Raw genomic sequence first — 14,310 nt, forward strand, 5'->3', positions numbered from 1 at the left:
TAGTTACCAAATTTTAACTGATGGTTTTAATATTAAGTAAGTAACAGCCTTTAAATGATCCACTGCTAAACAAAGAACTCCTCTTGTATTTCACCAAGCACCCTCTCCTTATTCTCTCAATTGGAAAAGAGACTTGGTTATAGTACTCCTTGAACATGCCAATATTTGCCGTGTATACCTTGCCTTATATAAGCATAATCATTATCATATTTTTTTGGATCCAGATTATATACATTTTTAATGTTACGTATTTGATTAGTTGTGTGTTTAACATTCTGTGTTATGCACTACAAACTGTTCTTGATTAATATATCTTAATTTATAATACAGTATATATAATAAAAAATAAAAATAAAATAGCCAATGCGCCACCAACCTTGGGAACTAAGATTTAATGTCTAGTTTATGTCTGATTCTATAAGTACTGCTGTTTTGCGGTAGAATATCTGATGAGTGGGTGGTACCTACCTAGACGAGCTTGCACAAAGCCCTACCACCAGTAAAGTTGTAATAAAGTATTTCACTCAAAGTCTTACAACCACTTTAATTTTACCTCCCAAGTTCAGATAACAACTTCGCCGGCATTGAAAATTTATTTTTTTATCCATATATAATTTTATTTATTCAAGATCTCGTTCAAGGTCAAAGTAGTTTATTTGTCTTTACTCCTGATTGGGAAAGACATAAGATGGAATGGGAAAAATAACAAAAAATATATTCAAATTATCACATTTAATAAAAAAAAAATATATACAAAATCATAAATATCATTTAAAAAACTGGATTCGAAACTAATTTTACAATTTATTGTTACATGCCGTAATATTCGGATAGCGCAGCGAAGAAAGATTCGTCTTGGAAGTTGTAAACCTTAGCATCTTCGTTAAGTTCATTGATCGAATAAATTTCATTTGGAGTGAGATTGAAATCTAATATACCAAAATGTAACTTAATTCGTTTCGTATTTGTTGATCTTGGGATTGGTACTGTTCCACGGTCAATCTGAAAAATCAAATCAAGTCAAGGTAGTTTTTTTTAAATAAAGCTGTTATTTATATATGTATAAAAAGCGCAGTTATGTCTACCTTCTCGTCTATTTAACTCAATTAAAAAAAAATCTTTTATCAGTCATAGGTCCTCCAGGTCAGGCTTACAAAAGTTATTGGGTTTATCTCTTTGGAAGTTGGAAGTGTGTGTGTGTGTGCGCGTGTGTGTGTTTGCGTGTGTGAGTAGGCGTGTGCGTGTGTGAAAGCACGTGAACCCGTTCGTTCGTTCATTGGATTATGAGAGTGAGAGAATAGAGAGAGCACCTGTGTTTACGCACACACTTGTCCATTATAATATCTCCTGCACCGTTGGCTGGTCTTCCTTGAGATTTGTCGCCGTGGCATACATCATAAATAAAACATATTACTTTCCAAAAAACATACCAAGTATCGTAGAACAACTTGACTAGTAGTTTTTCCATATTTGTGTGCTATTCTCTTATATACCGAATCTTCAAATGTTACACTCGTTGTATAATTTAAGTATGGTCTTGGCACCAGGAATCCAAATGGCGCGTAAGCCATTACGGTTATATTCAAACTTTGACAATATGCTACAAGATCTAAGTTTGTGTAAATAGGGTTAACCTGAAAACATTGATAAAATTATTTTTAATATATCTTAATTGAATATTAATAAATATAAAATAAAAAAGAGCGTTTTTATGATAATTTATAATTGTTAAATATTGTCACTAATTTGAAGTTATAGAAACCTTACCTCGATTTGATTAACAGATGGTACTGTTTTGGAATTAGCCAAAATCCTATTTATCTCAGTACTGTTGAAATTTGATATACCAATAGATCTGGCCAAATTTAATTTCTTAATATCCTCCATGCCTTTCCACACATTTAAGTAATCATATTCTTGAACATTTAACTATAAAAGAAAAAAATATTAGTTCAATGTAATTGAAATAAAATAAAATGAAAAAAAAAAGATAAAACTGACGTAAAACGCCATGATAATATTTAATGCAATTAAAAAAACATCATATTTTTCATTAACGTACTAGATTCATCGGCGAGTGTATCAGATACAGATCTACATAATCTAACTTTAATTTCTTTAAAGACGTTTGAAGTGATGGAAGTACCCCCTCACGGGTACCGACATCTAAGCTCAGCTGTAAGAGAAAAAAAGAAACATATAATAATATGCCTAATAATAACAGTTAGTTACTTGAAAACTCCTCTAAACAAATCAGCCAAAACAAATTTATCGTAGAAATCAATTATAATGTATTCTCAATTTGTTAATAACTTAGTAAGGAGGATTTCATATGTATAAAAGTATATTGCAATTTAGCAAAACAAAGCTTTTATTTTACTGATACATCGTTTTATTACTATGTTGTGTCTATACATATTTACATACAGTTAATATTCATAAAAAAAGAACTAAAGGTTAAAAAAAAGGCAAACACAATCCGACTTTGGAGATTAGCTAGATTAAAATAATAATCAAATAAACTCGCAACAGTACAGTAACAGCCTGTTAATGACCCACTGCTGGGCTAAGGCCTCCTCTCCCTTTTGAGGAGAAGGTCGTGGAGCTTATTCCACCACGCTGCTCCAATGCGGGTTGGTAGAATACACATGTGGCAGAATTTCAATGAAATTAGACACATGCAGGTTTCCTCACGATGTTTTCCTTCACCGTTAAGCACGAGATGAATTATAATCACAAATTAAGCACAAGAAACAGAGGTGCTTGCCCGGGTTTGAACCCACGATCATCGGATAAGATTCACGCTTTCTAACCACTGGGCCATCTCGCAAATGTATTTTTAATTTAACTCATATATAGTAGAGAGTACCAAGTTCATAGTATGTAAGGTACTATATAAACTTTATTTATTTATTAAAGGTTTGCTGGCGGATGTTACATAAATAATATCTTAATAAATTATTTACTAAAACTAGAAAAAATTTATGTACACCCATTTGAAAGCGAACACTGTTAGTTACAATACATAGTGTTCTTGCGCCGATTACAATTTCATAAAAGTATTAAACTGCTTGACAAATAAGTAACAATAACAGAGAGATAAAAAATAATTTAAACTTTACCTTGGTAGTGATCCATAAATCTTCTCTCGTGACTATTCCACGACTCATTACATCAACGATCGCTTCACCAACTTGTTCCTCGTTTTGGTACACTGCCGCTGTATCAATGTGTCTGTATCCTGCTTCAATAGCATTTATGACCGCTGGTTTTATGATCTCCACTTCATTTGTCTAATGAAAACACGCACAAGTATAACCTTTTACAATATGTAATATCCCGCAATTTATAAGAGTAGGTTGCGTAAAATTAATCTTGATGTTAGCAGGGAAGTTATATATTATTTTAATGAAACTGCAACATATCGATTTATTTTATTCAGTGAGATTCTTAAAATAGGTTAATTAATGTGATTCTTATACAAAAAATAGGAGAACGTAGATAGACCTTCGAGAGACGTTATTACGACGAATTACACTGACTACTTGAGACAGCCTATGTTGTATAAATTACTTTATAACTCAAAATTCTATTAATCCCTTTAAGAAAGTTTTATTTATTTCATGATATTTTAGGTAAAACAGTACTTACTTTCCCAAATGTGCCATATGCCACTATTGGTATGCTTTTACCATCATTTAATAGTTTAGTGTTCGGGAGCGCGTCAGCAGTTGTTACCTGCAAATCATAACACTATGAAACTCATATTTTTATACATAAGTAGGTAAAAACATGCAAGCAAATATATTTAACGTCGAAACCTAAACTCCACATTTTATGTTATACTTACTTTAAACTTTCTACAGCGCTATTATAGTAGAACAGTAAGAAAATAATATGAAAAATCAGTAGTACGGCAATGTTTCAAACTTTTATTTAAAAAAAATAAAATATTATGTAATAATTGTATAATTAAATATTATAATTAAATAGAATATAATTAAATATTATACAATTATTTCAGATACAGAAAATAATGTTGACAACAATATTATTATGATAGCTACAATCAAACATAGGTTAAAATATAAGATGTTATTTAATTTGATTAAATTATCTTTAAATTACCTTTGTGACGATTGGTGACAGATAATACAGAACATAAGAAATGAGTCTGAGGGGAAATTTTCGAATAGGATAGGGATGAGGTAAATATGTATTTGATTAACTATACAACGAATTCCACGTTAAGTTACATATAGCATTAAGTAGACATAAAAATAAAACATATTTAAACATCAGGTGCGTTGATACTGAAAACTAATAATTCCAAGTTGATACAATATCGAATAATAATAACTAATGAAAAGAGTTACTAACAATTTGAATAATATGGAGATAAAGCAACTAACTATCTACAGTAACAGTAACAGCCTGTAAATGTCCCACTGCTGGGCTAAGGCCTCCTCTCCCTTTTTTTTGAGGAGAAGGTTTGGAGCTTATTCCACCACGCTGCTCCAGTGCGGGTTGATGGAATACACATGTGGCAGAATTTCAGTGAAATTAGGCACATGCAGGTTTCCTCACGATGTTTTCCTTCACCGTTAAGCACGACATGAATTATAATTACAAATTAAGCACATGAAAAGTCAGTGGTGCTTGCCCGGGCTTGAACCCACGATCATCGGTTAAGATTCACGCGTTCTTACCACTGGGCCATCTCGGCTCAACTAACTATCTATAATAAGTCAAATCAAGTCTTGTCAAAGTGTGAGGTCCACAAATTATTAATATATATATTTATAATTAGGAAGCCAACGGTACAAAATAAACACATTCAATTATGAAATTCAAATTAAAATAAATTAATACATCTATGGTTAATTTGAAGACTTATTGAACCACTGGTCAATCTGTGTCCAACTATGAAAATGGGGACTTCAATGGCTCATTTAAATTTTAGGCTTGATATTACAAACCCTCCTGGATTTTCCAATGTCCCTAGCTCAAATTCATTTATATACTACTTTTTACAGTATTCGAAATAAATTGGATAACACAAACTATATATACATTAATATATAATTATATAAATTAATTGTAATTTATTGTATGAATTAAAAAATATTCAAGCTATAATGATAAAACTAATTATTTAAATTTCATTTATACTTACTGACACTATCACTAGAATATGTACTAAAATACAAAGCATTTTGTCAAGCTTAGTACAACTACTATTTATTATTTAATCCTCTTTATATATATATAGCAACTGTTGTAAAAAAATGATAAGAAATTATCATTTATGCTAATAAAAACTTTTATCAATGTACTTCAGACCAATTAAAATTAACGTATAAGTTAGTAACACAAGTATACAAATTAAATTCATAATAATAAATTGCGTCAAACAACAAATACCTGCATAAGGGCCATTCTGTAAGAACAAACTCGAAACTCACAGCAGAAAACGGTCGTGAAATGTTAAAAAGTAATAAGTAACTTTAATAATCGTAACATTTAAAAAATATACGCATCAAAATAGTATATCAATTTAAGTCAGTTGTCAACATTATTAATGAAGTGAGTTCTTAACAAAAAATGCTCTGCCGTCGTCGATTTGTAGAATCACATATTATAAAAGTACCCTCAATCGATATCGTCATACGAATTGTCCGTTATTAAAAAAAAATTGCACAATTTACTCACTAGGCTGGGAAATGAAGAATGTAAGATATGCGAAATAATTAATAAACATTATGTCGAATACATAAGTGATGATTATTTTTAAAATGGGCTAAAATAACGTACCTAATACTTCACACTGTTGTCATTTTATTTGACTATAATAAATCAATCAATCAATCAATCAACAGCCAATCGTTGTCCACTGCTGAACATAGGCCTCTCCCAAGGAGCGCCAAAGCTCCCTGTCCTCCGTCTTCCGCATCCAGTTGGTGCCCGCCACCATAATAAATATATCTCAAATATATTAGGACACTCGCTGTTGCCCGCGGCTTCACTCGCGCTTAACTATAAGGAAAAGAAAAATGATAGCTTCGAAGTCTGTAATTTTAAAGTAAAAAGCATAAAATGTCATTCTGGTTAGGAAATACTAAGGTTAAGGGTTCTTTTTTTTATTTTTAGATTAATGGTTATTCTTTTAATAATCATCAGTGAATTTACTGTGAACCCTTACTAATATTCCGATACACGATTCTGTTGCTTAAATACCCCGGCATCTACCCACGCTGTTAGATATAGTTAATACTGTAAATGAGCAAGCGTACCAATTGTTTTTATTCTGTCAAATTCAAGCTACACAAAACTATTCAACTAACTAAAAACTTTATTTATAATTAATAATCGAAGCACCTCTTTGTAAAACGTGGTAGGCTTTGTGCCCTACCAAGCCCGTCCCTGATGCCCTTCTAGGTACCACGCACTCATCAGATGTTCTACAGTTAAAAAGCAATACTATGTATGGTTGCGTTCCAGTTTGAATGTAATGCCAGTGTAACTACAGGCGCAAAGGACATAACATTTTCGTTCCCATGATTTGTGGCGCATTAGGAATAGTTAATATTTCTTAAATCGCCAATGTCTAAGGACTGTGGCGATCACTTAACATTAGGTGGCCCATTTGCCCGTCCTGCTACCTGCAACATAAATAATAATTAAAAAAATATATTTACACCCAAAAACATATAAACAATTTTTTTTGGCAGTTTTATCTAAATCTAGGGTTTTTACATAAGTAACATAGTTTGTTGACCTCTGACTCCGAAACTAATATAAATTGGAATATAAGAGTTGGCGATTTTGATATTACAATTTATATACATACATATTATTTATATAAAAAACGACGTTTGAGGTATTTCCTTTTGGGACCAAAGTTACTCGCAGAGCTTACTTTGGAGCATGCAACATAAAAACTGTCCATGTGATAACAGTTCTCACTAAAATCAGTGCAGGCCATGTTCAACGACAGGCAATGGGACTTTTGGCTATCATGGAGAAGCACACTTTAAGAGGGAACTATATACTTTCAAATTCGAATGATATATTCTCATGGATGGTATTCTTGGAATGAAAACTACCTCTCCTCAAGCACATCCTACAATAAATCTGTAGGAATCGAGGTTCATGTTGAGGTACAGCTTCGAGACTATCAATTAAGTGGTGCACATGGCAATAATGGAATACGTTTTCTTTATCCAAACTTCACTAATGGAGTTCGCTTAAAATAAAGTATTACTTGCACCTCCCTAGAACATTATGGTATTAAGACATTGTGTATTTTGCATTTCGTTATTAATTGCACCCAGAAGTATGTGAATGAAGTTTTTGAGCGGATATTATCTACATATGACCGTCCTAACACTTCAAAACAAAACTAAATAAATTTCCACCCGTTTGGGTAGAATTTCTGAAAACTTTGAAATACATGTATATTCATTCAATTAAGAAACACAAATATCAATATTTCTAAAAATCACGAAATATGTATGCATTCATTCATTCTTCTTACATCGAAAATAATGGAGTCCTCATACAAACTTTCACTCCTATTTACCTTCTTATTTATTTATAACCAGAAGCTTGTATATGAAATTGCATGTCATCTACCTTCAAAAAAGATGGGTTTCCATACAATCGTTCATCCCTTATTTTAACCCTTTAATACCACCCGTATTTCCAGAAATCTTTCCTTAGTGGGTGCTTGCATCATAAAATGTATCAACTGCCAAAATTTCAAGTTTCTAACTGCACTTTAGGCTATATTATTAACTCCCTGTAGCTTAGGCGCGTCGCGTGCGTTGATGAATCAGTCAGGAAAAATTATATGTGTAAGAACAAAAATACGTATGTTTTTATAACTTTTGATAGACTCAATCAATTTTGATGAAATAAAGACTAAACGAATACTCAAAATACTTCTTATAATAATTGAGTATTATGTATTACAATTTGTAATTTTTAGCTATTTCCAAGAATAGCCTGGACAAACAGACAGACAGACAAATAGCCATAATAACTTTAAAAGGGGCAGTTTTTTTTTTAATCACAGACAGACACTTCAATTTTGTTTATATAATAGATTATTATTACTGAATTTATCCGTTTTATTGTTTTGTGCAACTTTTATAAAGCTGGTGTGTTTTTTTTTATAATCTATTAAGTGTATATATATTATATATTTATTTATTTATTAATGACCATCAGAACTCACTACACTTTACACATGTAATAACAAAAACACATTAACTTAACATAAAGTGCGCGACTCTAAGACAACAACATGCATTTTCAAGGTACAATATCCACATATATATTATATTACTTAAAACTGATTGTAACATAGACAATAATTTTTATAATACTAAAAATTGCTAACTGCATTTTTATGAAAATAGATAAAAAAAAATATTAATATTTTTTTTACAATGAAAATATATAAATTAAAAAGGCCAACCTAGAATGAAGTATATGTAGATACAAGACTTGTTTTTCTAAATAAATCTTGTTAAGTCTTTTTTTTAGCCTTTTGCCGTCCACTGATGGACGAAAGCCTCCCATAGACCGCCAACCATCCCGATCTTGGGCAGTTTTTTAAATCGTCGGTTCATCTTGTCACAGGGCGTCCTACGTTTGTCTAAGCGTGGTCTCCACTCTAATACGTGTCGGCTCCATCGGCCATCAATGCGCCTGGAGATATGACCAGCCCACTTCCACTTCAGCGAGCTAATTCTACGTGCGATGTCGGTGACTTTTGTTCTCTAGCGAATGTCCTCATTTGGGATTCTATCTGCCAGAGAAACCCCAAGCACTCCGCGTTCCATTGCTTAAATTTGTGGACCAGTCCTATGGTAAGTGTCCACGTTTCGGCACGGTAAGTCATTACAGGTAGGACGCACTGATTTAATACCCTGGTCTTAAGCGGCTGTGGGATCGACAATTCAAAAATATGACGCAACCTCCCGTATTCTTCTTTTAGCCTCCTTCTCAAAGTTGGTAGTTGGTAGTAAGGTATTTTAACCTAAACAAAATAAATTTTGATGAATTGTATTCTTCTTTCATAAGAGATTATTTATTTTTATTTACTGCACAACAATTATTTATTAGATATAAATGTACAGAATGAAAAAAATAAGATTTTTAACATAATTTATAATATAGTTTGTCAGTAACAAAGCGATTTAACAATTAAGCATTAACCAAGTTTTTCTCAAAATGGGATTTTCGAAGTTACTGTGTTTATAACATAAGAATTAATTAAATGACAGATTTATCTAAAAATTATACGATATGGAGAGAAAATACAAATCACAAAAACTTAATTTTTTTTTACATTATTTTACTTGAAAATTTGGAGCAATATAAATAAATTGGGTATTCATTAATTTTGCTTAATACATATCAAAATAGTCAAATATGGCAGTGAGGTGTTCGTGGTCAAAGTTAAAAACTTTAGCGTTTTCATTGAGTTCATTGATGGAGTAAATTTCTTCTGAAGTCAGAGAAAAATCAAATACGTCTATATTTAACTTAATTCTTTCCATGTCTGCTGATTTTGGTATTGGTACTGTTCCACGGTCGATCTGAAATTTTATAAATAAATTACCACGTTGAGTTTGAATTTTTTATATAATATCATGTTGCAATTATATATTACGGTACGGTGCTATAAGGTGCAACGGGGAATAGCCAACTAAGCAAGAAAAATTTAATGCCAAATGTATTTTCAGCTCTCGCACATCCACGATGAGATGGCAGTTTGACATGATCGGAGATAGTACCACAGTACCAAAGACTGTACGTGACACAGGTTGAGGGAGCATGAACACTGTCAACCTCCAAACTTCGAGCTGCTACTGAGAATTTCTTGATATAAAAACGAAGTCGCTTATTTCTGACCCTACCGGGGGCTCGAATCCAGGATCTTAGAATTCGCAGCTATTATGAGCAAGTCAGTAGATCAAAGATGCATCTTACGTTATTATTCAATTCCTATAAAATAAATAAGTACAAATAATGAAAATACAAATATACACACCAGATAACGTAAAACGACTTGACTGGGCGTTTTTCCATATTTTTCTGCTAGCTTCACTAATACGGGATCTTTAAAGGTTGACGTCGTTGGATTATTTACAAATGGTCTGTTTACCATGAACCCAAATGGTGCATACGACAATACAGTTATGTTCATGCTTTGACAATATGCTACAAGTTCTAAGTCTGTGTAAGTAGGATTAACCTGAGAAATTGCATAATATTATTTCTTAAATAGTCCTTTACATTAAGTATATAAATTGAAATTATAGAACAACTGTTACCTCGATTTGATTAACAGAAGGAATTGTATTGGAGTTCACCAAAATTCTGTTTATTTCAGAACTGTTAAAATTAGATACGCCGATAGATCTAGCCAAATTTAACTTCTTGACATCCTCCATGCCTTTCCAAACATTTAAGTAATCATGACCTTCAGAGGACAACTACGAGTAAAATAATATTTTCTTTTATATTATGTTATTAAAATTAAGATTTTTATCATGTAATTTTAATCCGTGTTATTAAGCTTACCGGATTGAGCGACGAGTGTATTAAATATAAATCGACGTAATCTAACTTTAATTTCTTTAAAGACGCTTGGAGTGCTGGTAGAACTCCTTCTCTATCAGTTGTATCGAAGTTAACCTATAAAACAAAAATATAACATTCATTATTTTTTCCAATTATATAATTAAATTATATATGATGACCCTGTCGCAGAAGGAGTGGGAGCGCGAGGAGAGTGCCTCCGCTGACCCGCTTCGTCGAAAAGGACGGGGGAGAAGACGTCGGCGCTATGCGCATCTTCTCCTCCCGCCGTGAATGTTGTTGGGTCTCTGTACCCCGAGAACCCCCTAGGATTTGGAGGCCCGCAGAGGCGGGCCAACTGTCGGGACGGCACGGTAGTATGTGCAAGCGAGCCCGTGACGTCCCCCGACAAGACGGGGTGGGTACCGCTAGTTTTTTAGTGAGTATTCCGGCGCCTTCAGCGCCGGCGAGACCCACATACCCCACCTCATGTGGGAGAAACACATAAATGTGTTTTTGTAGAGAAAAAAAAAACGATGACCCACCCAAGACAACACCAAAATTTAATAATAAAATGAAATGAAAATTGCATAACATGAAATTTCTTTATTTATTTTAAGTATGTATATATTTAACAATAAACACTCATTTTTTTCAGATACATTTTATCTTAGTGTTTAATAAAGATATACCTTAAAGATATACCTTATTAAAATTTAAAAGAAAAACAAAAATTGCTGTCCATTATTTCAAAATGTGTCTCTCTCTCCCTTGTTATTAAAACCAAACTAATTCTTTCTATATTTAAGCCTACTGCTGATAAATCGTCATAAACTGAATACCACCCTAGCGAAGACGCATGATTTGCTTTATAAAAATATTGGATAAACATAAAGGACCAAAAAGCATTTGACCGATGGTAATCTTTGGGCGACGGCTTGTGCCCCACTCTGGGATCTTAAAATATTAACTGCATTACACTTTAACCAAATGATTGAACATTTACTGGTTAACTTACTGATTGTATACTGTCACATGGTAAACATTTTAATATTATATTTAGATTTTAATAACTTAGTCACATTTAACAAGGATTTGCTAACAGTGACCACAAAATATTATCGATTAATAACCCATTCAGTTCACCAGGAAATAGGTATCAGAGCACTCCCATTAATCTTAAAACGGTGTGCTCTGTAGCGTTCACATGTTGGAATAACACATCACAATTATCCAGTAATAAGTTTGGTTTAACTTTGCTTAAATTCCCCTCGAAACCATTTATAAATACGTTTATAAAATTTAACGACTGGTAATGAATATAGTTTACCGTTGTACAAATAAAAAAAAATGAAAATATATATATCACCGTCAATCAGAAAATTTAGCAGCTCTTATGTTACCGATATTTATATGATATTTCAAATTTCGTCTAAAAATATTCCAATATTATATTTAAATATTATATTTAAATAATTCTGAGTTTCATAATTAAATACGTAAATTATAAAAAAAGTAAAATCTTTACCTTCGTGGTGACCCATAAATCTTCCCTCGTCACGATTCCTTGACTAATTACATCAGCAATTGCTTCACCGATTTGCTCTTCATTTTTGTACATTGCTGCAGTATCAATTTGTCTATAGCCTGATGTAATAGCTTGCATAACCGCCGGTTTTACTTTCTCTGGTATATCCTGTGCCTATTTAATGGGTATTAAATTCTCATTACTTAATAAATATTAGTATTTATGAATCGATTTGAAATGGGAGACTTTCATGACAAGTTTATTCGTCAAAGAGAAATAGAGAATGGAGATAAATTAAATCCCAAAGAGAAGAAGGTTATTTTTTTTTTTTAAGAGATACTTACTGATTATCTTATGATAAGAATACTTACCCTACCAAAAGTACCAAAAGATACTATAGGTATCCTGTTACCGTCATTTAATAGTTTAGTTTTTGGCAATGGCTCGGTAGCTGCAGCCTGAAAAACAAACTTTTTTTAAGCCTTTTATTAAATTTAGGAAAAAAACGAATCATTTGTAGACAAGCTGATATCAAATATACAATGTATATAAATTTAAATGATATTTTACTGGTGGTAGGGCTTTGTGCAAGCTCGTCTGGGTAGGTACCACCCACTCATCAGATATTCTACCGCAAAACAGCAATACTTGATATTGTTGTGTTCCGGTTTGAAGGGTGAGTGAGCCAGTGTAATTACAGGCACAAGGGACATAAAATCTTAGTTCCCAAGGTTGGTGGCTCATTAAGCGATGGTTGACATTTCTTAGAATGCCAATGTCTAAGGGCGTTTGGTGACCACTTACCATCAGGTGGCCCATATGCTCGTCCACCTTCCTATTCTATAAAAAAAAAAAAATCATCATAGCAACGAAATTTTTCGTTTAATCTTCTGATAACACTAAAACAATATATAATAAATAGTTCAAGTAGCGGTAATAATGACAGCAATGTTTTATAAGTATTTTAAAATACCAACGAATCTACTAGGAATTCTGAAACCCAATTTAAATTGTGATATTCGTCCCAACCGTGCTTCGAATTTCACAGAATAGCTAAACTGATCACTCGCTCGATTTAGAAAATATTTTTACTGTATATAACAGAATTTATGTCGTGACTACTAAATTAGTAATAGTAACTACATCTGTCGGCACTATGCGCATCTTCTCTCCTCGCCGTAATAGCCACTGGGGCTAGGATGGTTTCCCCCTATCCCTATATCCCTTTATCCGGGAACTCTCCTAGAAACGGAGGCCTAAACAGGTGGGCTGACCGTTGGGGCGTCACGGTAGCATGCGCAAGCGATTTCGTGGAGCCCCCCAAACAGACGGAGAGGATACCGCTGGTTTTTTAGTGGGCATTCGGTGCCGATGAGCCCCACATACCCCTTCTTGTGGCGGAAACGCGTTTTTCCAGCGAAAAAGTAAATAAATAATTGTAGTTACATCTAAAATAAATTCAATATTAATAAATACTAACGAATAAAATGTATTCAGTACTCACAGACACTAACACTAAAACAAGAAAAAAAAATCTATGCATTTTGCCAAGTTTTGCTGTACTTAATTATCGGATTCACTTTATATACCAAAAATAGTTTGTTCTTTATTAAGACGATATGAAGTTATCATTTACACTATCAAGACTTTTATCAATATGATCCAGGGGAGTTATAAAAATATTAAAGTTGTAGTCATAAGTATAACACAGTAGAATTCGCGACATTTCATTAAAAATTATTTCTTACTTTAAATACATTGACAAAGTATACACACATACATGTATATAACGTTACTTCTAGCTTCGTCGGCCAGTCCATTCTATAATATAGTTTTGCTTAAGTCTTCCTTTAGTGCTTGAAATAGTTACTTTGTTACATTTAGAAGCGGTAGTCGTAGTTTTACATTCAGTTCCGAGCTTGGAACAGAATATAATGGTAACCACTTACCATCAGGTAGATCGTGACGTAGGATATTTAGGTACTTTCTGAGGCACGGGAGTGTACACACTTCCAACTTCCAGACTCCGAGCTGCTACTGATATCAAAAAAGTATCATAGTAAAATGCATTATGTAAGTCTTTAAATTTTTTTACACTTAGATTTTAATGTTTAGGCTTATTCATTCTTAAGTGTGTGCAGACTGTGTGTTTGTAAATTTTTTATTTCATAAATTTACATTAAACTGTA

The 14,310-nt window shown here is 32.7% G+C and overlaps 2 protein-coding genes across 3 annotated transcripts; both read right to left on the reverse strand.

Annotated features, from left to right (window-relative positions):
* Window positions 1–774: 774 nt before the first annotated feature.
* On the reverse strand, window positions 775–5,560 carry LOC126777567 (aldo-keto reductase AKR2E4-like). Of its 2 annotated transcripts, none has more exons than XM_050500630.1 (7): window positions 5,425–5,560; window positions 3,652–3,738; window positions 3,123–3,293; window positions 2,063–2,176; window positions 1,768–1,929; window positions 1,431–1,634; window positions 775–1,002 (listed from the first exon to the last, which is right to left on the reverse strand). In XM_050500630.1, exons 1-7 carry the CDS (start codon window positions 5,437–5,439, stop codon window positions 811–813), a joined length of 945 nt encoding a protein of 314 aa, XP_050356587.1. In that variant the 5' UTR covers window positions 5,440–5,560; the 3' UTR covers window positions 775–810. The 2 variants fall into 2 exon arrangements, with proteins under 2 accessions (XP_050356587.1, XP_050356586.1); XM_050500629.1 differs by lacking the exon at window positions 5,425–5,560 and adding an exon at window positions 5,177–5,233.
* Window positions 5,561–9,416: 3,856 nt separating this feature from the next.
* Window positions 9,417–13,483, reverse strand: LOC126777466 (aldo-keto reductase AKR2E4-like). Its single transcript, XM_050500475.1, has 6 exons — window positions 13,463–13,483; window positions 12,493–12,579; window positions 12,122–12,295; window positions 10,597–10,710; window positions 10,347–10,508; window positions 9,417–9,608 (listed from the first exon to the last, which is right to left on the reverse strand). The coding sequence occupies exons 1-6, from the start codon at window positions 13,481–13,483 to the stop codon at window positions 9,417–9,419; spliced, it is 750 nt and encodes a 249-aa protein (XP_050356432.1).
* Window positions 13,484–14,310: the final 827 nt, after the last annotated feature.

The sequence above is a fragment of the Nymphalis io genome, chromosome 23 (assembly GCF_905147045.1).
Source record: "Nymphalis io chromosome 23, ilAglIoxx1.1, whole genome shotgun sequence".
Classification (NCBI taxonomy): domain Eukaryota; kingdom Metazoa; phylum Arthropoda; class Insecta; order Lepidoptera; family Nymphalidae; genus Nymphalis; species Nymphalis io.